Source organism: Pseudopodoces humilis, chromosome 8 (assembly GCF_049639895.1).
Source record: "Pseudopodoces humilis isolate 2021_Gansu_Grassland_sample_001 chromosome 8, ASM4963989v1, whole genome shotgun sequence".
Classification (NCBI taxonomy): domain Eukaryota; kingdom Metazoa; phylum Chordata; class Aves; order Passeriformes; family Paridae; genus Pseudopodoces; species Pseudopodoces humilis.
In genome coordinates, this window is record NC_142207.1 from 15,609,026 (window position 1) to 15,632,647 (window position 23,622).

The 23,622-nt window shown below is 57.4% G+C and overlaps 3 protein-coding genes across 6 annotated transcripts; 1 reads left to right on the forward strand and 2 right to left on the reverse strand.

Annotated features, from left to right (window-relative positions):
- Positions 1 to 129: 129 nt before the first annotated feature.
- Positions 130 to 4,978, forward strand: ZFAND2B (zinc finger AN1-type containing 2B). Of its 2 annotated transcripts, none has more exons than XM_005519714.3 (9): positions 130 to 251; positions 1,010 to 1,104; positions 1,533 to 1,664; positions 2,321 to 2,472; positions 2,922 to 3,029; positions 3,199 to 3,268; positions 3,806 to 3,882; positions 4,464 to 4,545; positions 4,807 to 4,978. In XM_005519714.3, the coding sequence occupies exons 1-9, from the start codon at positions 197 to 199 to the stop codon at positions 4,843 to 4,845; spliced, it is 810 nt and encodes a 269-aa protein (XP_005519771.1). In that variant the 5' UTR covers positions 130 to 196; the 3' UTR covers positions 4,846 to 4,978. The 2 variants fall into 2 exon arrangements, with proteins under 2 accessions (XP_005519771.1, XP_014104664.1); XM_014249189.2 differs by having other exon boundaries at positions 4,467 to 4,545.
- A 1,328-nt stretch (positions 4,979 to 6,306) lies between these two features.
- On the reverse strand, positions 6,307 to 13,218 carry ABCB6 (ATP binding cassette subfamily B member 6 (LAN blood group)). 2 transcript variants are annotated; one of them, XM_088058897.1, is made up of 20 exons: positions 13,099 to 13,218; positions 11,720 to 12,251; positions 11,058 to 11,195; positions 10,581 to 10,770; positions 10,298 to 10,390; positions 9,846 to 10,038; positions 9,638 to 9,759; positions 9,447 to 9,556; positions 9,314 to 9,379; positions 9,053 to 9,178; positions 8,888 to 8,964; positions 8,720 to 8,783; positions 8,538 to 8,623; positions 8,379 to 8,436; positions 8,095 to 8,199; positions 7,526 to 7,700; positions 7,130 to 7,242; positions 6,960 to 7,054; positions 6,713 to 6,781; positions 6,307 to 6,623 (listed from the first exon to the last, which is right to left on the reverse strand). In XM_088058897.1, the coding sequence occupies exons 2-20, from the start codon at positions 12,233 to 12,235 to the stop codon at positions 6,497 to 6,499; spliced, it is 2,523 nt and encodes an 840-aa protein (XP_087915023.1). In that variant the 5' UTR covers positions 12,236 to 12,251; positions 13,099 to 13,218; the 3' UTR covers positions 6,307 to 6,496. The 2 variants fall into 2 exon arrangements, with proteins under 2 accessions (XP_087915023.1, XP_005520042.2); XM_005519985.3 differs by lacking the exon at positions 13,099 to 13,218 and adding an exon at positions 12,888 to 12,970.
- Positions 13,219 to 13,426: 208 nt separating this feature from the next.
- On the reverse strand, positions 13,427 to 23,570 carry ATG9A (autophagy related 9A). 2 transcript variants are annotated; one of them, XM_014249540.2, is made up of 14 exons: positions 23,419 to 23,570; positions 23,151 to 23,194; positions 21,785 to 21,849; positions 21,334 to 21,495; positions 21,099 to 21,240; positions 19,420 to 20,168; positions 18,941 to 19,094; positions 18,541 to 18,720; positions 17,497 to 17,742; positions 16,986 to 17,206; positions 16,443 to 16,560; positions 16,049 to 16,271; positions 15,764 to 15,906; positions 13,427 to 15,663 (listed from the first exon to the last, which is right to left on the reverse strand). In XM_014249540.2, exons 1-14 carry the CDS (start codon positions 23,519 to 23,521, stop codon positions 15,658 to 15,660), a joined length of 2,556 nt encoding a protein of 851 aa, XP_014105015.2. In that variant the 5' UTR covers positions 23,522 to 23,570; the 3' UTR covers positions 13,427 to 15,657. The 2 variants fall into 2 exon arrangements, with proteins under 2 accessions (XP_014105015.2, XP_014105014.2); XM_014249539.2 differs by lacking the exons at positions 23,151 to 23,194; positions 23,419 to 23,570 and adding an exon at positions 21,993 to 22,978 and having other exon boundaries at positions 21,785 to 21,890.
- Positions 23,571 to 23,622: the final 52 nt, after the last annotated feature.

Sequence of the window (23,622 nt, forward strand, 5' to 3'; positions counted from 1 at the left end):
TCAGGAGCTCGTGTTCCCGGGGGTCCCAGCGGCGCTCCCGAAGGAAGGACGTGCGGAGGGAGGGCTGCGGGGGACCGCCCGGAGCCGCGGGGCGGGGCGAGTCCCGCCGGGCGGGGCTGTGGCTGCGCCCGCCCCGTGACGCCCCGCCGGAAGCGGGCGCGGCGGGGCCGCCGGTGCCGGTGGCGGCAGTGCCGCCATGGAGTTCCCGGACCTGGGCGCGCACTGCTCCTGGCCCGCCTGCCAGCGCCTGGGTGAGCGCCGGGGGGACGCGGGGAGTGGGCATGGCTCGCACGCCGGCGAGAGGGCCGCGGCCTTGGGCCTGGGCGGTGCGGACCGGGCAGCTCGGCCTGCGGGGAGCCGGCGGGGCGGCGCCAGGCGGCCGCTCGGTAGCGGGGCTGGAAGGGCGGGGCCGTGTCGCCCGTGCTGCCCTTGGCGGAGAAGTCCCTGGTCCTTCCCGCTGCCCGCGGGCACCTCGCTAGAGCGGGGCTGGCTGTCTGTGCCGGAAGACCGGGTTTCCGCCGGTGGCTCTGTCCGGGTGCACGGCTCTACCGGGGTGGGCTGCGGCTCTTGCCCGGGGATAGCGGGGCAAGGCCCGGGCAGGCACCCCCGCTGCCGGAGCTCCGTGCTGTAGGCTGGGGAGGCCGCACGCGGCGCGGCCGCTGGGGCCAGTCCGTATCCCGGTTATCCCGGTGGGCGAAGCCCGTGGTGGCTGTGGCAGCATCACTTCCCACCGGTTTGAGGCTGGCAGCCTACGGGGAGCTCGGTGTGATTCAGGGTGCTACTCCTGATCTCGGGGACGGCACGTTTTGAGGGAGAGCCCATGGTATTTCTGAAGACGTGGCTATGGACCTGGAGCCACCCTTTTGTTTTCGTGCTGGGGGATGAGAAGTGCGGCCCTGGCTTTGGTGTGGGTCACTGTGGTGCCTTCGGGAAGCCGGGGAGGCCCCCGAGCTGCGGGTGGGCAATGCTGATCTCCATGCTCTCTGCCCATGCCATATCCTGCCCCTAGACTTCCTTCCCCTGAAGTGTGATGCCTGTGAGCAGATCTTCTGCACCGACCACATTGCTTATGCCCAGCACGATTGCACCTCTGCCTACAAGAAGGTAAGTGCGGAAAGCAGATCTCATCCACTCTCCTGCATGGAGCTGCTGAGCTTTTCTAGCCACCAGTCATAATAATCTGTGGTGACTTTGGTCACTTGAGCAGTCCCCCTTGGGATGTGTACTGAGTCTGAAGATGCATCTGAAAGCCAGGATTTACACCTCAATGCCACAAATATCCAGCCCTCCCTCTCCCACTGGGTGAAGTGGTTTGGGCATCTCCCAGCCGTACCATATCCCCTTCCCAGAGTTTATGTCTGTGCCTCTGCACCTGCTGTGCAAGCTGGTTGGGGGGTCATGAGCAGGATCTCAAACTGCAGCTGAAGCTGTGGAAGCCATGGTTGGCAGGTCCTGAAAGGGAAAGAGATTACTGTGCAGCACTCAAGGCTGGCCAGCTACCTGTTCCCAGCTCCCTTTTTTTGTCTCTGTAGGATGTGCAGGTCCCAGTATGTCCCCTCTGCAACACCCCAGTCCCTGTGAGGCGGGAGGAGATGCCTGATATTGTGGTGGGTGAGCACATTGACCGTGACTGCAAGTCTGACCCTGCACAACGCAAGCGCAAGGTATGTACCCCGTGGCTCTACCAGGTGAACTCTGGTTCCAGGTCTCTGTCAGAGCCTGGGAATGGGATTAAAACAGCACAGATTCAGCCCTGCCCAGTGCTATCTCTGGCACAGGCTCATGGCAGGGAGGGTTGGTGAGCTGGAAGTGTGCGCATCTGCAGGGCTTTGTGGAGGCAGTCTGGGAACAAGGTGATGGAGTGGGGCTGGGCAGCCACCTGGGACATAAGGATGGGAAACTACATGCTGCTATTAGGAAAATGTAATCAGCAATTAGCTATCCCACCTTTCCAGGAGATTAATTGCCGCAAGGAGCTGGCCCTGCAAAAATCCAACCCAGCAGCATGCCCTGGAGTGCTCTGGGCTATCCCCACTGCACTGGCATGGAAGGCAGAAGTCCCTGGGCAAGGCATTCTTTCTCCTGCTGTGCATTCTGTGGTTGTGGAAACCCTTTTCTGTGGAGACTAAAGCATCTGTGAATTGCTAATGAGCTATCTAAAGAAATTATAAAGGAAGTATTCAGAGGCAAACTTCAGAGCCTTGCAGAAGATACACTGGTGGGGAGGGCTGGTCAGTGCCCAGGGCCTGGTATGGAGAGAAGGGACAGCCCCAGCCCCTCAGCATGTGCTCCTTTTCACCACTGCCATGTCATCTTTCAGATCTTCACCAACAAGTGTTTGAAGCCTGGCTGCAAGCAGAAGGAGATGATGAAGGTGATCTGTGACCAGTGCCACAAGAACTACTGCCTCAAGCACCGGCACCCCCTGGACCATGACTGCAGTGGGGCAGGGCATCCGCTTTCCAAAGCAGGGTGAGGACCTGAGAACACATAGTTTGGGAGGGGTGGGGCTGTGATTGCCAGATGGCTGACAGGGAAGAAGCTCAGCTCCTCCTGACCCATTGTCTGGGACTGCTGCATTCTCACACTCCCTGCCCTGTGTGCCGAGGTGTCCTCCTGCAGCACCAAGCACACTGGTATGCACAGTCTCTCCTGCAGCAAAAGCTGTTAGTGCTGACTGCTTTGCTCTTGCTTCTTTCCCCAATCTCTTATTCTGTAGCCAGTGGTTTCTGCCTGTCGTGGTACAGGGTTTCAGGGAGAGAAACAGCACTTGAAACTCTTGGGAATAACAGCCACAACATGGGAACAAGAGGAGCCAGAGAGGTGTCTCACTTACCCAGCTTGATATCCCCAGGTGTTCAATGCCTAGGAATTGCTCATGATGGTGAAACAGTTTCTCACATGTGTCCTATCTGTCTTAGGCATGCTGCAGTTACCAGAACCCAGGCATCCTCCTCCAAATTAGTCACTGCATCAAGCAGCGGAGCTGCCTGGCCAGCAGACAGCTCCTCTTCTCCAGCCTGTGCCAGGTAAGGTGATGGCCTGACTTGTAATTCTGAGGTGGGCATGACCAGGCTTAGTTTGGTTCTCTGTGGAGCACCAGAGTGACAGCTCCTTTCGTCTCGTGCCTCAGCAGGACTGATAGTTGTACCAGGGCTCCCTGCCTTGACAATAACGCAGCTTTTCTTCTGCTTGCAGAGGAGGCAGAGCGGCTGTGTCGCAGACTCGCAGCACCTCCCCTCCAGCTGTCATGCTGCAGAATGGGCTGGTAAGTGGCTTGGCCTGGGCATTTGGGATGGTTTCTGTGCCCTCTAGGAAATTACTGAAACAAATGCTTTTTAGCCCACACTCTGCAGGTGACTATACTCCTAGCTGTGCCTTCTCTGGCAGGCCGATCCTGATTGCTCTGTGGGAAATCAGAGCTTACTCTGGTGGCTGCGAATGACAGCTCTCAGCTGTGCTTGGTGTTGAGCTTTCCCCAAAGGGACAAAGTGCACCAGCCATTTATTTGGGTGTTGTCTTTCTGTAGTACAAGCAAAGACAATACTGGAAGTTGCTTTCCACTGGTATTCTTGGCATACTCCTGCCAAGGAGATCCTGCAAGCAGGGATGTGTCCCCTTGGGCAGGGGGAGACCTCTGCCGGTCTGTCTAGAGCCCCAGTTTTTCACCTTGGCTGTGTCTGGCCTCCTAGAGAGAAGATTTGCCTACTCTTGGCTAGGAAATACTCTACCTGCCACATGTGCTTCAGGGCTGTCTCCTGCCCCCGACCATGGCCAAGCTGGTGACAAGGTGTTTTGTTTTCAGAGCGAGGAAGAGGCACTGCAGCGAGCTCTGGAGATGTCCCTGGCAGAGTCAGCACGCAGCTCAGCACAGCCACCAAGGTACAGCCCCAAAACACATGGTTATGGTGTGGTGTGGTGCACACTCACCCTGTGTGTGAAAGGTGCCTGGGGAAGCATCATGTGGCTCTGGGGTAACATTCCTCTCAGCACATGTTTCCATGTGATGCCTCTCTGTGGCTGACAGAGGAAAAAAGGAAGAGTCCAGAGCCAACAGGGTACTCTGTTCAGCAAGCAAGCCCTCTGCCCTAGGGGTGCTCATAGGGGACAGTGACTGACACACAGAGTAGGGAAAACCATTGTCTGACCACTTGTCAGTTTGGCTAGAGCGTGAGGACACCCAGGAGCTCATGTCCCCAGCCACAGTGCCCAGTGCTGCTAAAAGCACCCTCTTACAGACTGGACTTAACATGGCTCTCCTTGGCCCAGATTTCTGGCCACTAGCCCCAGCTGGATCCTCTGCTCCCTCCCCAGCCCCATGCCTGTTGAAAGTTATCCTCAGTTGCTCCCTATCCTAAGATAGGCTGGGGGGTTGCAGTGAGATGCTGTAACCCAGAAGGGCTCTGAGCACTCAGCCCATGAGCCTGAGGGAGGCTGAGGCACACAATGCACCACTGTCCCAGCAGCACACAGGAGGAGGAGGATCTGGCACTGGCCCAGGCACTGTCAGCGAGTGAAGCCGAGTACCAGCAGTTGCAGCGGCAGGTGAGGCTGGCTATGGGCTCTGCCCTGTCGTGGGGTTGATCTGGCCTAGCTGTGTGAGGGTGGGGGCCTCCCTGGGTTCTGCTTACTCTCGGGTCTGTCTGGCCTGGGTTTCTTCACCAGGAGGGTGGCCCAGCCTGGGGCAGTGGCAGCATCACTGCTGAGCACACAGCTGTGGGAACTTGAGTACTGGATGTGCCCTCTTGTAGGAGATAGGAAGAAGCCTGCTTGCCCTTGCTCACTGTGTGCTCCTTTCTGTTCCAGGCGCACAGTTCAAAGCCATCAAACTGCAGCATGTCGTAGGCAGGTGAGGCAGGGTGTGCCAGCAGACACAGGATCCTGCTTGTACCTCAAGGAGCGGCTCTGGCCTCCCATATGGATCCCGTGGGGTTCTGGCCTGGACACTGGTACCAAGAGCCCCTTGCCAAGGACAGCTTATCTCTGGGAGCTGTAAGCCACCAAATATACACTGACACTTCAGCCCTAGTAACTATATAAAATTAGTGCAGCAATTTGCTGATGCTCCTGGGGAGGTGAAGACTGTACAGGACAGGGCTGGGTACACACTGACCAAAGCAAGCAGCAGCCCAGGGTCTGCACTTACCCACAGTTGCCACAGCCATGTCCCAACACTGCTGGGACTGTGGGAGAGAGCTGTGTGGGGACCTCTCTGCATGCTCAGACATACAGCTGGGATGTAGCTGCCTTCTGTAGAGGGGGGCTGGATTCCATGCTGTGGGGAGGGCCGTGCCAGCCCCTCAGCAAAGAGCAAATGTGGCTGGGATGGTCTCTTGCCTGGGCATGGCATGGATGAATGTGCAGCCTCCCAGCAGCATGAAGGCAGCACCTTCCCCACTCCCCACACCCTCGGTGCCTCCCTAGTCTTTGCATGCACAAGAGCACATTGGGCCTTATCCTGCTCGGCTGAGGCACAACCTCTCTGAGACTGAATGGAGCTGCATTTCCCTTCTGGTTTAATATAGTAAGTAACCTTGGCAGTGACTTGAATGCCAGCATCACTCACGTGGGATGGTTGCAGCTGCCTTCCTGCTGCTGGCTGCTCTCTGCTGCCCTAAGCTTAAACAGGGCCCTGTTTCAATGCTGCTGGAGTAGGAATGCCTCCCTTCTTCTAGCTGTGTTACTGGGAATCCCCTCCTGGATAGCAATAGCACAGAACCCCACCTTACAAACAAAGCCCTGAGCTTAGAGCCTGGTTGGGTGGAGGGGATTTGTCCTGCAGGGGGTCTGCAGCCATGCAGAGCTGTGCTGCTTTCCCACCTGCTGCTGTAACTGTTCTTGGCTGCAGGGCTCTGCCTGGTTCTGCACAGGACTGGGCTGTCCTGCTCTGAGCAGCTGAGGGAGGGGGGTTCAGGCTGGGTCCAGGGAAGGCTGAGACTTGTCAAAGTGCTGCTTGAGAGAAAATAAAAGCATAGCACAAGGTACAGAGGTACCTGAGGGAGCAGTCACTTGGTGTCCAGCCCAGAGTGGCACATCTCTGTGAATGGTGGTTGAAGGTGGGGACACACAGGGATGAGGGGACACCAGTTGCCCTGCTCTTCCATTACTGTTGGGGTGCAACTCCCTGCCAAGCTCAGCCCTTTGTGTGGGGATGGGGCAGGTGCTGACCGCCTGCTCAACCCCTTGCCCACCTCAGCCCAAGAAGCTCAGCCTTGTGGCAGAGCTGCCGCTTGACCCAAGGGCACAGGCACTAACCCTGCCTGCCCTGCCAAGAGGCACGTACCCTGCCCAAAGCACACAGGCACAGACCTGGGAAGGACCTGGTTTAAGAAACTGCACAACAGCAAAAGAAACATGTACAAATAGAGTGGAGTGTCCAACCAAGCCCCTGCACCTCTAGGGCAGCTGGGGCCCCTGCCTGCAAGCAGCAAAAAGCTGTCAGGCAGTGTGGGGGCCTGGACCCAAGGCAGTGTCACAGCAGAACTCCTGGTCATGTTCATGACTCTTTTTTGCTGCCCTGGGGCTTCTCAGTGCGGTGCTCCTTGCTCTCGCCCTCGTCGCTGGTCTGCTGCTGCAGCCACATGCCAGCATACACACCACCCTTCTGCAGCAGCTCCTCGTGCCTGTGAGGAGAGTGGAGAGATGCAGGGTCCTGAGCTGGCCCCAGATCCAGGAAGGGGATGCCTTCCCCCAGCTCTCCCTTTGTGCTCACCTCCCTCGTTCCACAATATGCCCATCCTTAAGCACCAGGATCTGGTCTGCACCTACCACAGTGGAGAGCCTGCAGGGAAAAGCAGGTGTTACCCTGACTTGGCAGGGAGGGAGTTCTAAGGGTTTGCATGGTGCCAGGAGATGCAATCCCAGGGGCTCTCACCTCCTGAGCAGGGGGCAGGTCTGTGTGCCCCTCTTGCAGGGTCTGGCCAGCACCTCCCAGATCAGCCCTTTCCCGTTGTCCCTACCTGTGTGCAACAACGATGGTGGTGCGGTGGGTGCAGACCTTGGCCAGAGAAGCCTGGATGTTCCTCTCAGTCTCTGTGTCAAGTGCAGATGTGGCCTGCAAGGGGAGATAGAACATGTGGAAGGGATAGAGGTAGGCTGGGTAAGGCTGGGCTGGGGCCACTGCTGTTACCTCATCCAGCAGGATGATGTGGGGACCCTTCAGGATGGTGCGTGCGATGGCAACGCGCTGCTTCTCACCCCCACTCAGCTTCAGCCCTCGCTCTCCCACCTGGGTGTTGTATCCTGCAGGCACAAGAGCAGAAACATGATGTGCTGGTGCCCTCTGAAATGGAGATGGGGACCTGCTGCCCTGGGAGGCCTTACTGTGGCCACACAGCCACGTGGTGGAGCCTCATCTTGTCCCTGTCCAGGGGCTGATCTAGTCCTGGAAAGAAAGCAGGGAAAGGCAAAGCAAGACACAAAGTCATGCAGGTGTCCCCATGGGAGTTGTCACCCAAGGATACCTGTGAGGGCAGCTAGAAGGTCTTAGGGGACCATGGGATGGCAGGAACTACAGGGGTCTCACCATCAGGAAAAGAAAGGATGCGGTCGTGGATGTCAGCAGCCCGGGCTGCCTCCTGTACCTCCTGGTCAGTAGCCAGGATCCGTCCATAGCGGATATTGTTGGCGATGGTGTCGTTGAAGAGCACGGTATCCTGAGGCACCACCCCAATGTGAGCACGCAGCGAATCCTGCTTCACCTGGGAGGCAGGGGAGAGGGCTCAGGCAGACCCACACCCAACGCAAAGATTCCTCCAAAACCCAATCCTACCCGCAGCTATGAGCCCCATTCCTTGCAAGCTATGTGCTGTAGGGCTGCCCTGCACCACAGGCTCAGCTGAATCTCCATTCTGCAGTGGGGGGCCCTGACAGTGCCCTAGTCCTTCCTAGGGAGCCCTGGTCAGTACCCAGCATTTCAGCCTGGGGTCCTGGAGTTGCACCATTCTGCCACTTCTGGCATAGCCATCAGCCTGCAAAGGGGCTGTGGGGCTGTGTGCTCACCCCTGCCCTGGGGAAGTGTAGGTGCCTGCACTAAGAAGTGCTGTGAGGCCTAGGTGAGCTGGTGTGTCTCCCTTGGAGGCCCACCCCCCTCACCTGGGAGATGTCCTGCCCATCAATGCGGATACAGCCACCCCGTACATCGTAGAAACGGAAGAGCAGGCGGATGATGGTGCTCTTTCCAGAGCCTGAAGGTCCCACCTGCACACAAAGGAAAAGGGACTTGGAGATGGCAAATTCCCAGCTGCTGGAAACCAGGGGCTGGACAGGAAAGGGCTGGTCCTGCTGGGGGGCTGTCCTTCCCATCTTCTTATTTTCCAGTCTCTCTACTCCCATCCTTCCCTCCCACAGTGAACTCACACTCAAAGTCCTGTTCTCACCAGTGCCAGGGTCTGCCCAGGCATCACAGAGAAGGAGATGTCCTGCAGGATTTCCTTCCTGGAAGAGGGACATGGAGAGGAGCTCAGGGCAACTCCATAGCTGCACATCCCTGTGCCAGGTCCCATAGCAGGCCCCACCCTGTGCCTAGTACCCCTTACCCATCCACATAGCTGAAGTGCACGTTCTCAAACTCAATCTGCCCAGCATCCAAGTGCAGGTCACTGGCATTCACCACATCCTTCACCTGTCGAAGTAGAGGCACAGGCTCAGAGCCAACCTATCCCCAGGGCAGGACCACGGGCCAAGCGAGGGAGCAAGGTCCGGGAAAGGTGGCACCCACCTCCTGTTCCTCATGGAAGAGTTCAAACATGTTTTCCATGTCCACAAAGGAGTTCTGGATCATCCTGAAGAGGGCAAAGACCAGAAAAAAAGGTTTGGGGGAGCACATATTGACCTAGTCACCCACAGAGAGGGGGACACCAGGCACCTCTGCAGCTCCCAGCATTACCTATAGTAAGTCCCAAACCAGTTGAGTGGCGTGTAGAGCTGGATTATGTAGGTGCCAAAGAGGACAAAATCCCCTACCTGAAAGGAACAGGGTATAGGGGTCTGTAACCACCAGTGCCAGGGCCCCACCCCAGCAGGGGTCTGCACAGGCTGACACCAGCCTTACCTGCAGCTTGTTTTCGGTGACAAAGTAGGCACAGAGCAGGGACCCTGCCAGCAGCCCTAGGCTAATGACCAGGTTCTGGGTCTGGTTGAGGAGGCCTAGCGAAGCACTGACATTCCACTCTGAGACCTGGAAGAGACAAAGTTCTGTGGGATGCTGCTGCCTCCAAACCAGACCCATGGTGATCTCTATCATCCCCACAGGTGCCCGTGAGGTTTGGCTTGTTTTCCCTTGGTGTCCCCAAAGGTGCTGAGCACCCCGTACCTGGTACTTGACAATGGCATCGTTGAATCGGTTCACCTCATAGGTCTCTGCATTGTAGTACTTCACCTACAGGAGCAGAGCTGGTATCAGCCCCCAAGCAGTCCTCAGTGTCCCCCCCAAACTCCTACAGTACCGTCTCAAAATTAAGGAGCGAGTCCACGGCCCGGGACTTGGCCTCATTGTCCCGTGTGTTCATGTCTCGGCGGTACTTGGTTCTCCACTCAGTGATGAAGATGGTCAGAGCTGTGGACAGGAGGAAGCTGCATTGGAAGGCTCCTGCCACCCCACAGCCTGGCAGCCCTGCACCCTGACCCCCCCACTCACTCAGATACAGGCTCATACACACGAAGATGATGAGGCCAAACCAAGCGCTGAAGACCGAGGTGAAGTAAACTATGCTGATGACAATATCCGCAATGGTGGGGACAATGCTGAAGACGATGTAGCTGGGGGGTGGGAGGGGAGATGGGGCATCAGCCCAGCTCGGTGGGGCTGCCTGGCCAACCCCCAGCCACCATGGGCACACTCTGACCTGAGCAGGCTGTTGATGCTGCTGGTGCCCCGGTCCACGCTACGCAGGACCTCGCCAGTGCGACGCCCCAGGTGCCAACGCAGGGACAACCCGTGCAGGTGGGCAAAGAGCCGCACCTGCACCTGCCGGTTGGTGAACTGCTGCACCCACACCCACAGGAAGGTGCGCAGGTTGCTCACAAAGCCAGTGGAACCTGCAGGGCAACATGGAAAGGTTAACCGAGATCAGCCCTGCTGGGGCATGCAGAAGACTTCCAAAAGTCCAGCTAGGAAAGGGGGATTTGGGATGAAGCCCACTCACTCTTCCTAACCTGGGACCAGCCCAGGTTGCTGATTCCAGGAAGGTATCAGTGATGGAGCATATGGGCTTCCCTGGCCACCCCAGCACTGGTATGATATGCCTGATATCATCTCTCAGTCAGTCAGTGCCCCATCCTTCCCAATGGTCCTTACCAGCACCTCCACCTTGTAGGAACTTCAGCCCCACATAGCTGGAGACAGTCCAAGCCAGGGTGTGCCAGGGAGCGCCTGCTGTCAGCTCATTCACTGTGGGAAGTATGCCAAGGGTCAGGATGGAGGGACAAGGAGCATTCCAGGGTGCCTGTGGGAACCAGCCAGTGCTGGACCCTGATCCCCTGGGCTCCACTCCTGCTAAACCCCTGCAGCCCTCCAGGTCGCAGCTCATCACTTTTTGAACCTGTGGTAAGCCTCACACATCAAGCCCCAGGTGCCTCACCAATGTTCTTGTTGTAGATGGGGACGAAGACATTGATGGCCCGCTCCAGCCCCATGAGTGCCATGCAGAACAGCACCAGCCCCTGGAGCAGGTGGTTGCCCTTCGGCCACATGTATGGCACCAGCAACCGCAGCTTCCTCAGGAAATCCTTCCAGGTGGAGGTGTTCCTGCTGGCATCAGTCAGGAGTGGCTGGGGGAGAACAGACCAAGGAGTCATTGTCCTGACACCCACACTCCAATCCAGCTGGCAGTGGCCCTGGACAACACTCCAAGAAAACCAGCCCCACTCCAGAGTGCCCATTCCATCCTCCGAACAGGACTGCATCCTAGTGACAACAAGCAGGGAGCCTGGGGCAGCCCTAAACCTTGTTCCTCCCACATCTCCCGAAGATACTGATCGCAGGGCAGCTGTATTTACACTTTATCCCCAGCTCCTTCCTGACCATATCCTAAAATTGCTTCAGTCCCAGGACTCACCTGGCTATTTTCCACATCCCGCTCCTCCTCATTGATTAGCAGCATGTAGGGCTTGCGGGGCAGCCCCGGGGCCTTCATGCCCAGGATGAAGAGCATGAATGTGCAAATGTAACGCAGCAGCCAGAAGCCAAACTGCACCTGAATGGAGAGTGAGAGTTCAGCATCTCAGGTGGCCCTCAGCACAACCCTGAGCATGGGATGGTTATGATCTGAGAGAGATAATGAACAGAGCATGGGGATGGGGTGCAGTGTGCCAGGGGACACCCCATGCGGCTCAGTGGGAGCTTGTTGAGCACAGCATCTCAGGCAGCACCCAGACCTCCTTCCTCCCCGCCTCATTTGGCTCCATGCCCTCTGGCGCAAGGTGAACCTACCCTAAGAGGTACATGAGGGCAAAGGGCTGTGGGAAGCAGGGAAACACCCCTAATTCTGCACCTGGGTCTGGGCGGGTAGAAGCACGACCTGAATTGGGTGGTGGCATGGAGAGATGTGTGATAGCTGGGCTTCGGACTGAAATATCTGGCAGAGGTGTGGGTGCAACCACACACCTGGGCATGGCAGGTCATGATATGCATACTCCATCCCTACACCATGATGCTGCAGTCCCTCCCACCCCCAAAAGTGTCTCGTCCCCTTTCCCTGGCCACAGCCCCCCAGCTCACCTTCTGGTTGGTGTCCTCCAGTGCCCACCACCACAGAGGGCTCCTCCAGCACACCAGGGTCAGGTTCTCAGCAGCAAAGGCCAGTGCCCAAAAGAGGAGGAGGACAGTGCCATGGCCCCGTGTTCGGTCATGGGCCAGCACCCGGGTATGCTCCAGCTGCAGGAGGGCAATGGCACAGCCCCAGCTGAGGGCCCAGAGGCAGGCATGCAGTAACATATACCCATACAGCTGTCTCAGCCCCACTCCTTGCCACAGCAGCCCACCAAAGGGCTGCAGGGCCAGGAACAGGGACAGCAGGACCTGGCCACGGTAGAGGCGAGAGCGAGGAATGTACTTGGGCTCCATGGCACGGCTGAAGCGGGCGTAGCAGGCATACTGCAGGGCGCCCAGCAACAGGCAGACGCTCAGCAGCACGGATGGCACCAGCGTGAAGAAGAAGCAAGGCTGGAAGCCCTGCTGGACCCAGGCCTGGGTGATGGAGTTGTTGCCCTCACAGTAGCCCCCCAGCACGGCCATCCTGGCAGATCACCAGCTGTGGAGAGAAGAGAGGCCGAGGCAAGGTTTCAGGATGGGCTGTGGTACAGGCTGCACAGAGGGACTCACAGTGGGATGGCATGGCAAAGCAGCAAGGGCCCTCATAGGTCAGGGGCAAGAACGGCTGGACACGGACACACTAGACACACTGCATGCAGCACACACAGCGGTGCAGGCAAGCAGGGCCAGCTTTGCATGGGGATGGCCACGAGCACCACACCTGCTGTGTGCCCTGGACGGGAGCACGATTAGACCGGGCTCCCCAGAGCCACCCGGGCTCCTGAGGATTTCCTCGGACATGAGAACAGCGGGAGCCGCAGGGATAGGAAGGCAGAATGAAGCTGGGACCGGTCTCAAGTGGGAGGGAGCAACGGGAGTGATGCAGCGGCGAGAGCGCGGGTGGGGGAGCGGGCGGGGATGCGGAGGATGCTCGGGAACCGCGGGGCCGTGCAGAGGAGAGGCAAGGGCAAAGACAGGGACACATCGAGGAAACACTCGCGGAGGGCAAGGCAGAGGCCGCGCCGGGTGAGTGCCCGGGCGGTGCCAGCGCCTCTCAGGCCCGGGACAGGCGGCCGCAGCCCCGTCGCCGCCGGATCGGGCCGGCCGCCGTGTCGGCCCCGCCGCGCCCGCTCACCTGCCCCGGGCCGCCGGCCTCGGCTCGCTCCGGGCCCCGCGCCGCCGTCCACCGCCGCCAGCCGGGCCCCAGCGCCGTTCCGCCCCGCCCCGCTCCCCGCCCCGCGCCGGCACCGCCGGCTCCTGCCCGCCCGCCTTCCCGGCACCGGCTCTGCGAGCCCGGCGTGTGTCCCTTCCCCGGGCCCCGGTGCCCAGCCCCGGGCGGCACGGACCTCCCCCGCAGCGCCGGGGATGGGGAGGGACCGGTGGCCGCGGAGGCTGTCGCTTATCGGCGCCGGCAGCCCGGCCCTGCGGTGCCGCGATAGCCCCTGGAGCCCCCGCGGGGCCTCCCGCCACAGAGGTCAGGCAGGACGGGGCACTGCCCTCACGGGGATAAATATAGCCGCTGCCTCCTCCCGCGGCTCCGACTGCGCTCCTGGGAGCTCCCAGTGCCGCCGGAGCAGCCGGCAGGCTCCTCCCAGCCTTCTGCTGCCATCGCAGGCCGGGCCCAGGTGGGCTACGCGGTACCACAGAGCGAAGGGAGACTCGGACACAGGCAGGGATGATACACCCCATCTTTATTAGACGGCTATACAGCTGTACAGCGAGGGCACGGGGGTACGATACCACACTCCCCAGGGACCCCCGTGCCCGCACATCTCAGGAGGAGATGAGGAAGAGTGGCTCGCCATGCACATGGGACACGACACAAGCAAAACATGCGGCAAAGACTTGGGCCTGCTATGCCTGGCCTCTCCCTCCTGCCAACCCGGGGAAAGATCCAGAGTTTACCCCTGCCCCAGGGCACTGCCTCCAGCTGTTCAGCTGTACAGACCAGCAGCAACACCATTAGGAAGTCCAGACATGGTGCCCCACAGGCCCAGAGAGGGGAGGCAGCAGCCTGAGCACCAAGAGAAGCCACTGGAAAATCTTGGGAGATTTGCTTTCTGCTTTCTTTCACCAAGCTGTGACAGCCCCAAGCTGAAGCTGCTGTGGAGTGGTTGCAGACACTTTTGGAAGGACCCCAGCAGGGTCCACAGAGTCCTGACCCCAGCGCTGAAGAGCTGATCTCCATCCTGAGTTCTGCTTTAGAACACTCTGATCTCATACAGACCCCAAGGCAGTCATAGCTCCAGCCCTGCCCAGCCCTCCCTGAGGCAACAAGGAGACTGCTACCTGCCTGTCCCTGTGCAAGCCCCCTGGCCCTGCTCATGCCCCAGCTACCTGGGTGCAGAAGTGCTGGCAGCACGTGGCTTAGAGCTGTCCCAAGCCCAAAGGCAGAGGGCAATAACTCTGGCAGGAGAAGAGGGATGGCCCTGGACTCCAGAGACAGCAGACGAGGATGTGCAGTTCTCGCAGAGGGCGTGGCAAAAGCAAGCAGCCCCTGCCAGAGGCAAGGGGAATAGAAAGTAAATCGTGGGCAAGAGTTAGCTGGGATGCAATTGCCCAGAAGCTGCAAAGAGAAAAGAGGGAAAACAGAAGGATGGTGGGAAGGTCTTGATTGGGGCCACACTGTACAGCTGGGACCCTGATTCCCCACCACCATCCCAAGCCTGGGCTGAGGTGTGCCTCTCCCTTCTGGGGTCAGGATGCCCCCTCTTTGCTCTGCCAGGCATGAGACAGCTGCATGGTATATGGTCTTCACAGCATCTGAAACCATGCTGTAAGCAAAAGGAAGGTTTCAGGGGAAAGGAGGAGCTGGGAACCTCTGGACAAGATTTGAGATGAACCAAAGCATTTGCCGGGGCAGAGGAAAGGCCCAGTTCCACAGGAACAGCTGCATCAGGACAGACCCAATAGAACAGCACCTGGACATGGGGAAAAAGGCCTTTTTTGTGCCTGGAGAAAAGGAACCAACACACAGAGCACAAGTCCTTCAGGCTGGGCTCTGAGAGGCCTGTGAGCACTCCTGGAAGATGCGGGGCTGTTCCACACTGGGGTCTCTTTGGCACTGCAGGAGGGCCCACTTGTAGCCCACATCCCATGGCTGACATACATGGGGACGATGCTGCTGTCCCGGCACAGTGGTGTCACTCCAATGACCCTTTCTTGCATGCAGGGAATGGGCCAGCTGTCATGAGTCAGGGAAGAGCTGCAGCATCCCTGGATCGAAGGAGAGCTGTTTCCACCAGCTCTGTTTTCTATCTGTACTCATACCAGCAGTAGCCACCAGGCCCCATCCCTCTGCAGGGTGCTGGGACAGAGGGGTGTGAGACTGCCCCACTGTTGTCCTGCTCTGGGCTGAGAGGTACAACACTGGTCCTCTCTGGGAGGACTAACATGGTCCTAGGCACCTTCTCAGGGCTGCAGGCAGGGCAGTGTGGTGCTACAGGCTGAGCTAGACCACCCTCAACAACTCCTGCCCTCATTTTGGTGGCAGGTCCCAGCTTCGGGCGCACATCTGGATGAAGCTGATGCCATCTCATATCCCTTTGAAGAGCAGCTGCTGCTGCCACCTCCAAACCAGTCCACCAGCAGCTCCTCACTGCTAGTCCCATCATGTCAGCTTCCACAGGCTCTGCAGAGATCCTCCAACATGGACAACACAGATGTGAACACAAACACAGGTATGTACTCACACACGCATTCACCCCACAAGTCAGAGTGGTGTTGACACATGGCTGGACACAAGGTGCCACAGCAAAGATGCTGGCCTGGCAGCTGTGTCTCTTTGATAATTGATGGCAACAAAATGTCCACTCAGGGCAGGAGAAGAATCAAGCCGATGCCACATCCTGCTGTCCAGGTGGCTCCCAATCTGCAAGCCCCATGAGATTCCCCAGTCTACCAGACTATACCTGCAAGGCAGAGAGAGAATGTGACACCTACTGGGACCAGCTGCCAGCACCTGGCATCAGAGTACACCTTGCCCCTCTCAGCCACAGCCATCACCCCTACCTTGTGGATCTGTGGTGGAAGCTCGTCCTCAGAGCTCTCCTCTGGCACAGGCTCTGGGTGCCTCGCTGACTGCCCGTCCTCGGCCCAGCCTCCCAGAGGAAGGCGGGAGAAATGTGATGGGGCTCTGTGCACTGTGCCTGGGTCTGCAAGAGAGGCAAGAAGTTAGATTAGCTACTTGGGGGACTGCCAGTGTCTAGCAGCAGGCAGGCTGCTCGTGCCAGTCCATAAAGGGTATCGGTTACAGAGCTCTGACCTGAACTCAGACCTCTGCCCTGGCTCCCGTACCTGTGATGCCACCATATCGCCGCTGGAAACCAGTCTGCAGCGTGGCTGTCTCCTCGGCAGGCTGCCGCGGTGAGGAGAAGGGGTAGCTGGCGGAGCGGGGAATGGGGACAGGGCCACCCCGCTGAGTGTCCAGCTCCTCGTGGGCACTCTCCCCACTCTCGTCACTCTCTCGTCGGTGCCAAGTGTGCCGCTCAGGCTCCAGCTGCGCATGCTGCTTGTGCAACTGCAGGCCAAAACATGAGTGACTCAGCTGTGTTGGAGAAACCAGATGCCCGAACACACCCTCTCCGCGGCACTGCACACACCCTGGTTTTCTCGTCACAATGGACAGGGCAGGCCAGTCCTGCTGCCTTGCTCCGTGGCCCTCTGGCCAGCCCAGCTCTGGGTTGCTCACCTCGTGCATGTAGAGTGCATGAAGACTCATCTCAGTCGAGGCGTACTCCGACAGGATCATGCTCTGCAGCTGACCCTCCCAGGCGCTGCTCCCCGAGCTCACGGTCCTTGCATCAGCACTGCCATGGAACACACCAGTAGTGTTTGCTGCCCAAGTGCCCCCACACTGCCCAGCCCCTCTCTAATGTCAGGCTCACAGAGATCTGCTCCTGAACTGGGTATGAAGATGCCCTCTGCTGCATCTCACAAAATACACAAGCCCTGCTATGGCGCTGCCTCTTCCCTACACAGGGGTCTCTCACTACTGTGGTACCTACAGGAGAACAATAGGGCCTTAGGCTTTTCCTTTGGGGCCAGCCTTAGCACCTGGCACCTAGACCTGAGTCTAACTCTGCTTGTGAATGTCCTTTGCTGTCCAGGCTGCAGATAAAACGCCTAGCATGTGTCTAGCCTAGCATGTGTCTAGCACAACAGGATGGCATTTGGGCAAAGGCTAAAGGAATGTCCAAGGTGTCTGGCTGCCTTTCTCTAGCCAGCAGCTTACCCAGAGGCTGTCATGGCATTGGCGCCACGAGGCTGGGCTCCCTCTCCATCCCTTCCTGATGCCTGGAAGCCACTGGAAGGCTGCTGGGTAGACTGGAGTGGAGAGAAGGAACGCAGAGCCGAGGCCACTTCTGAGAGATGGCGGGAAGCCTGTCCTTCCCGGCTCATGTGGAAGCCCACTGCTGAGGAGCCCGCTATCACATTGGCAATCAGGCTGTGAGGCTGCAGAGTTGAAAGAGAGAGTCACTGTCCTGTGCAGAGTTGGAGGACTTGATCCCACCAGACACACAGAGCTGGGCTATTTTGGCCCCTCTCCCACCTCACAGGGCTCTAGGATAGCCTGTTACCTTCTCTAAAACCCAGAAGTGTCCCAGATAATGCTGATCTACCACACTTTCATCCCCAGATACATCCCAGGCAAGGGCAAAATCACCCAGAGGGCCTGACGATGAATTTGCCATCATGTAGCAAGCACCCCAAGAACAACCCACATATGCCCTGAGCCTGGGCACCTCTGACTCTGACTGCAGGGACTGGATGGAGCTGAAGAGGGCGTTTTCAGGGAGCACAGCCTGCTGAGCCAGTGCCACGCTGCTGTCCCGGTGCACCCGCTCCTTCAGGAAGCCGATGAAGGCTGTGCTCTCGCGGGGTGGCTGCCACTTGGGGTTGGTGATGGCAAAGTGCATGAGGGATAGCTCCGTCTTGCCATCCTCGGCCTGCTGGTAAATGGAGGCCTCCGTCTTTCCTGCTGACATCCACTGTGGACAACAGACAGGTAATGAGAGACAGGATCTGCTTTACAACCCTGCCAGCCCTGGGAATCCTGCAATCAGTCTGGGAAAAGCATGCAGCACGCAGCCCATGCAAGGCCATGGCTCCCTATGTAGCAGGTGCTACCCCAAAAGTCCCCACTCTCATTCAGCTATCTCAGCCTGGAGAAGAAACAACAAGCACATTGTGTTCCACCTCCATCCCAGAACATGAATTGCTACAAAGGAACTGGGGAGCTGGGAACAGTCACACAGACAGGAACAATTACAGTCAACAAATGACACTTCTTAAAAGCTTCCTGCCACAATGAGTTCACTTCCTTCCTAATTCATGACTGTGTCACTAGGAAGTCTTTCCCTAGACAACTGATCTAAATTCCCAGGCACACAAAACAGATAGACCCCTTTTTCCTCCATCATAGATTTTGCATAATAGAAAATAATTCCCATTTCCTCTAGACTGCTTCTCTCCTGAGCACAAACAGATCAGTTTCTTAGTGCTCATGCTTTCTGAATGTCCCCATTGCACTCTCCTGAGGACACAGAACCCTTGGCTATGAAAACAGGCTATGACATCAAAGAAATGACACAGCCTGATTCCCAAAGGATCTGGTCAATAATCACAGCTGGGCCACAAGAGCCTTCTGGAGCTGGTGACCTGTGTTGCCAAACCCAGACACCCTACCAAGAGGTGGGTGGCTGGGCTGTGGGCTGCCAGGAGTGGTGAGTTTGGGTCTCTCATGGGTTTAAAGGACCAGACGTGCTGGTGGGCAGCCCAGGACCTACCGCAGGGTGGCCGTGCTGGCGCACATCCATCTGGGCAAAGGAGCAGGTGTCACCCACACCCACCACCTCCACGGTGAAGTTACGGAAGAAGTCAACAATGTCCAAGGACTTGGGCCGCAGGCAGATGATGAGGATCAAGGGGGTAATGATGGGACTCAGGAGCTCTTCCAGGATGAAGACCTGAGCACAGAGATGATGGGTTCAGCACAAACTTGAGGGTCAAAAAGCCCACAATCCCAAAACAGACCCCACAGGTAGCCCTCTATCTTCTGGGGTAGAGTATCTCTGAGGATGCTGCCTTGTTCCTCTATGAGCCCAGGAGCTGTTGAGCCCTCCAGCACCTTCTCCCTCCTGCAGGGATGGGGGCAAGTCCCCGGCCCCAAAGTTAAGCCAAGCTCACCGCTTTGTACTGGAAGAGCTGGGCAAACTCGTCCCTGGTCTCATAGCGGTGGGCGTTGCCCTGCCAGTGGTCAGGCATGTAGTGGATATGTGCCAGGATGACTCGCAGCAGCTGCTCTGGGCAAAAGACCAAGTGCTGGTCAGGGATGAAAGACCTGCAGGATAGGACAGGGAAACATCACAGCATTACGCCTCGGTTCCTGGGAGATGTCACCTTGGGAGGGCAGGGTGACTGGCCCATATCACAGCTCCACCTGTAACCTTCCAACCAGACCAGCCCTCATACCATACAACCACTACAGCCAGGATCACTACTACCCCCTTTCTCCAGCCTGGTGCTGCCTCTCCCCAGCCATGCCCCTCATTCACGCAGATTCACATCCATTTGCAAGCAAAGAGCACCTTTACATGGATTGCTGCCAGCCCCACTGCTCCCTACAGCGCTGCCAGGAGCACGGGGGCAGCACAGACCCACCTCACCTGCACACTGTGATGCCCACCCCGAGCAGGGTGACCGTGGTCAGGACGTGCTCGACCGCAAGCACGTCCTCATCATAGATGGTGAGAGCGATGAGCACAGCCAGGATGGAGCCAGCAAAGAAGGCCACGTTCTTGGCCACGATGGTGAGAAGCGGGGAGATAAAGCAGTTCATGTACTTGGAAGCTGGCTTGTACCCCTTGCTGAGGCGTGAGTGCAGTTCATGATCCAGCTCATTGAAGTGACGGAGGTAACAGCGGCCATAGAGAGACCAGCAGCGGGCACCCAGGCTGCCCGGCTCCCGCTTCAGGATCTCTGTGTAGCTGAAGAAAGCATAGAGGATCTGCCAGATGAGGATAAGCGGGCAGAGGAGGAAGTTAGCAATGCCAATCCAGAGGATGCGAGTGCTGAGCTTCTCAGCTAGTTCCAGGCGGTTCCCAGCCCGCTTGTATTCTGCCTTCAGGCTCCACTCGTTCTCAAAGAGGGAGCCGGGACCCCAGAAGAAGATGAGCTCGAAGTTGTACTTGAGCCCACGCGTGTAGAAGACGGTGTCTCCCAGCAGGGGCAGGCGGAAGCGGATGGGCAGCAGTGACTTGTTCACCATGGCCACCATGTAGTTCTTGAAGCGGAGGATGCGGTGATAGATGTCCAGCTCTGTCAGCTCCTTCTTGTGGATGCAGATCTGGTGCTCCTTCTGGATCTGCACAATGCGTGCCTGCACCTCCTGCCACGTGTAGTAGGGCAGGGTGGCCTGGAAGGTGAACAAGCAGCAAGATTAGGAGCAAGAAGTATCCAGGCACAGGAAGCCAGGCTGAGCCCATTGAAGTAGCAGGTCCCAGCACACACCTCAGGGTGTTGACAAAGTGCATGCAACACCAGGACATGAGGAACCTCCTGGCACCACTTCAGCCTGCAGCAGGCAAACCCCATGCCTTGCCTCAGTGCCCTTTAGCCCCTAGACTAGCACAGATGACTGTTTACCAGCCACTCAGGCACCAGCTTCCTTGGAGGCATAAACACAGGTCCAGGCTTCTATGGGTCCTCCCAGAGCTGCCATTTGGAGTCAGCAGGGAGAAACAAACATGATGGGAGTTAAACAGTGTCCCAGAGGGAGCCCATGGAAAAAGTGGGGGCAAACCAAGCCTTTCGGCTCACCCCACCCTTCTCAAGACACTTTATCCCTCCAAAGGATGCACACACGCCTTTTCATATTGTTCATCGGAGTGAGGACTCTGGACTAGGATGTATATGCAAGCCTCAAACCCCATCTGTGACACACTGATCTCCTGTGTGACCTTCACAACTAAGTAGCTCCAAGCCTCCCAAGTAAACAAGGAAGCTGAGGTTGTCCACACCCCAGGGAGTTACGAGGATATCCTTGCTTATGCCTTCTCTGTGGAAGGCATCACAGAAGAAGCCACTGCTGGAGAGTACACATATTGTGTGGCATATGGCAGAGGCATGTGCCAGCAGGCGGAGAAGCAGACTGGGCAGAGAAGGGTTAAGATGGAATAAACTTGCTGCTGGAGAAGAGGCTGAAAGGAGATCATGTGCTTATGGAGCAGAGGGAAGAGCGTTCAGTCTGACTGAGGAGAGGCGTGAAGGCAAGTTGCAACCACCCAGCAAATGCCTCCCACGACCCTCAGCAGCCCTGCATGCAGCCCCTGGCTCAGCGACTTACCATGGGGATCCTCAGGGCATTGATGTAGAACGAGTGAATCTCCCAGTAGCAGCAAATGTTGTAGATAAATTTGACAAGTCGGTGAATCCAGAAAACCCCAGCTATCACCAGGATGCAGATGAGGAAGCTGTTTGCCTGGATTCTGCAAGCAAGAAGAGGCAAGTAGTGGGATACAGGCCCAGACAGGAGCTCTGAGTACTTAAGAAAACAAGAGAAGTTGCTAACATGCCCCTACCTTGCACTGCAGACATTTGGAGGCAGGAAGGCATCTGGCAGAGTCACCTTAATGGGCTCGCTGGGATGCTGGCTGTGATTTAATGCTTTGTTGGCAAAGAGGATGTCATAATCAACACAGCTGATAAGGAAGGTGGTGAATGCCACCACAAAGATGAACTGCCTGTGAAAAAAGAGAAGTGTTGTGAGGGAATCACCCTTCTGCTCCACCACAGAACATGAAGCAGCCAGGGTCATATGTCATGTAGATGCAATCCCACAGCCATGGCAGCAGGAAAGCTCACAGGCAATGGCTCCTCAAAGTGAAATGCAGGTCTGGGGCATGGAAAACCCTGATGAAGGGGAGACAGGACAATTATGAAAGGAGCCCTTCCACCTACACAGCTTGGCAAGTGCCTGTGGCTGTTCCCCAGCAGCTGTCACAGCCACAACAGAGTGGAACCTGCACTTACATGAGCTCAAAGATCTCTCCAATAAGCATGCAAGTGAAGCCATTCTTCTGATGCAGGTTATAGACGTGAAAGCTACGGTCAAGGAAAACAGCATGGAGACTCCTCTCTGATGAAGGACAAACAGGTTTCTGTTCCACTGGTATTCCACAGCTCCTCAGCCAAAGTCTCCCTTCACCACCAAGAGAAAATCTCTCTCACCCCTACTCACCAGCAAGTTGGTTCCCCACTGCAGGAAAACACACTCTGCCCAGGTAAAGCACAGCTAGGGTAGAAGGACTTGGCTTTGTGCATGCTCCTTTCTTCCTGCACTCAACACCCATAGTGGGGGTCTGTTCAGCACAGAGCAGAAACTCAGCCTGCACTCAGGCTGCACAATGGTGGATAGGGCAGGGCAGGACAAGACAGAGACAGACAAAAATGCATTTAGTGGCACCTGGCACCTGCTCCTGACCCCAGCAATGTGGTCAGGTTAGCTAACACCATTTTATAAGGCAAGCAACCCTTCTCTGTCACCGAGGGGGTCACCCTTTCCCAGTTATCAGGCACTGAAGGTCCTGTGAACCAAGTAGATACATCAAATGGGTTTCTGCTTTCCCTTCCTACGGGCCCCAAGATTCCTTGGCACCAGGCTGATTACTCTCTTCCATGCTGTCCTTGAAGGTCCCAGGCACCTGGCCAACCCAACAGAGGTGATGACCCCGTCACAGAAGAGGGAAGTATTAGCAACACCCAGAGCACTATCCACAAAATCAAGGAGTTACAAATCCTAAGTGGGAACTTGTATCACAGCTGCTGGTGGATAGTGAGACCCAGAACACCTCTGTAGCCAGGGGTACACCCATGGTCATCTGCTTCCTCTGAGGGTTAAGTGAATGACTCAAATTCTTTTATGTGATTTTTGAGTCTATATTATGAACATTATATTGATACAGCAAACCATATATTAAGATATGACCAGATCTGTAAAGAGTCCAGATGATCAGAAACCACAGACTAAGAGATACTGTAAAATTCTGTTCTCGGCTACTTATAAATTGTACTACACTGATTATGCCTACAGAAATCCTGTGCTACTCTGATTGTAAATGCCACACTAGCAATAAAATCCTGTTAAGAATATAACACATTAACTGTAACTACAACAGTACCATCGTCACTTGCCCAAGAATTCCTAGAATCACCTGTATGACCCTGTGTCAAATGACAGCATCCCAAAGTGTGGGGATTCTGTCAGCCCATCAGGAGCTGTCTAGTGTCCTACAGGAATGAGCTGACGCTGCCCAAGCTCCGAGTTACACAAAGCTCCATGTTTTCCCTGTACTTAGAGCCGGGAGGAGGGGCTGACCCTCGCCCTGCAAAAGGATATGCGAGAGAAGAAAAGGTCGAGGTTCTCGATGTGATGCCACGGAGCTGAAGGAAGAAGCAGCACAGAGTGAGGGACCCTCAGCACACCCACCCTTGGTGTTGTGACCAGCACAACTCACCCCTTCCCCCGCTGCCCCTGGCACCCGAGGTCCCAAACCAGCCCCGCAGCCGCCACCCGCTCCCCTTGGTGTCCAGCCTCTCCCCTGCGTCCCCGGCCTCTTCCGCACCCCGCCGCCGGCCAGGCCCCAACCCCCGGTGCCATTGCTCACACTTGGCGCCCTCGGGGACGTGGACGAGCAGGTCGCCGCCGCCGGGGGGAGACTCGGTGGAGGAGCTCTCCAGGCGCTGGTACTGCGTCTCGAAGTGGGCCATGGCGGGGCCCCGCGCCGCCACCGGCCCGGCCCGGCGCGGCCCGGCCCGCTCGGCCCCGCCGGCGACTGGCGGGCACGGCGCCCAATGGCGAGCGGGGGGTG

What these genes read in the sequence shown, in the direction of transcription:
- ATG9A (XM_014249539.2), bottom strand. Translation starts at nt 22,104, where the DNA reads ATGGGTGTTGAGTGCAGGAAGAAAGGAGCATGCACAAAGCCAAGTCCT. An exon ending in ATGCCCTGAGGATCCCCATG is followed by an intron (nt 20,169 to 21,098) that starts GTAAGTCGCTGA and finishes TTCACCTTCCAG; the next exon opens with GCCACCCTGCCCTACTACAC. An exon ending in GTGGGCATCACAGTGTGCAG is followed by an intron (nt 19,095 to 19,419) that starts GTGAGGTGGGTC and finishes CCTATCCTGCAG; the next exon opens with GTCTTTCATCCCTGACCAGC.
- ZFAND2B (XM_005519714.3), top strand. Translation starts at nt 197, where the DNA reads ATGGAGTTCCCGGACCTGGGCGCGCACTGCTCCTGGCCCGCCTGCCAG. An exon ending in TCATGCTGCAGAATGGGCTG is followed by an intron (nt 3,269 to 3,805) that starts GTAAGTGGCTTG and finishes TTTTGTTTTCAG; the next exon opens with AGCGAGGAAGAGGCACTGCA. An exon ending in ACCAGCAGTTGCAGCGGCAG is followed by an intron (nt 4,546 to 4,806) that starts GTGAGGCTGGCT and finishes TTTCTGTTCCAG; the next exon opens with GCGCACAGTTCAAAGCCATC.
- ABCB6 (XM_088058897.1), bottom strand. Translation starts at nt 12,235, where the DNA reads ATGGCCGTGCTGGGGGGCTACTGTGAGGGCAACAACTCCATCACCCAG. An exon ending in CGCTCCTTAATTTTGAGACG is followed by an intron (nt 9,380 to 9,446) that starts GTACTGTAGGAG and finishes CTGCTCCTGTAG; the next exon opens with GTGAAGTACTACAATGCAGA. An exon ending in CTGGGCAGACCCTGGCACTG is followed by an intron (nt 8,200 to 8,378) that starts GTGAGAACAGGA and finishes CTTTGTGTGCAG; the next exon opens with GTGGGACCTTCAGGCTCTGG.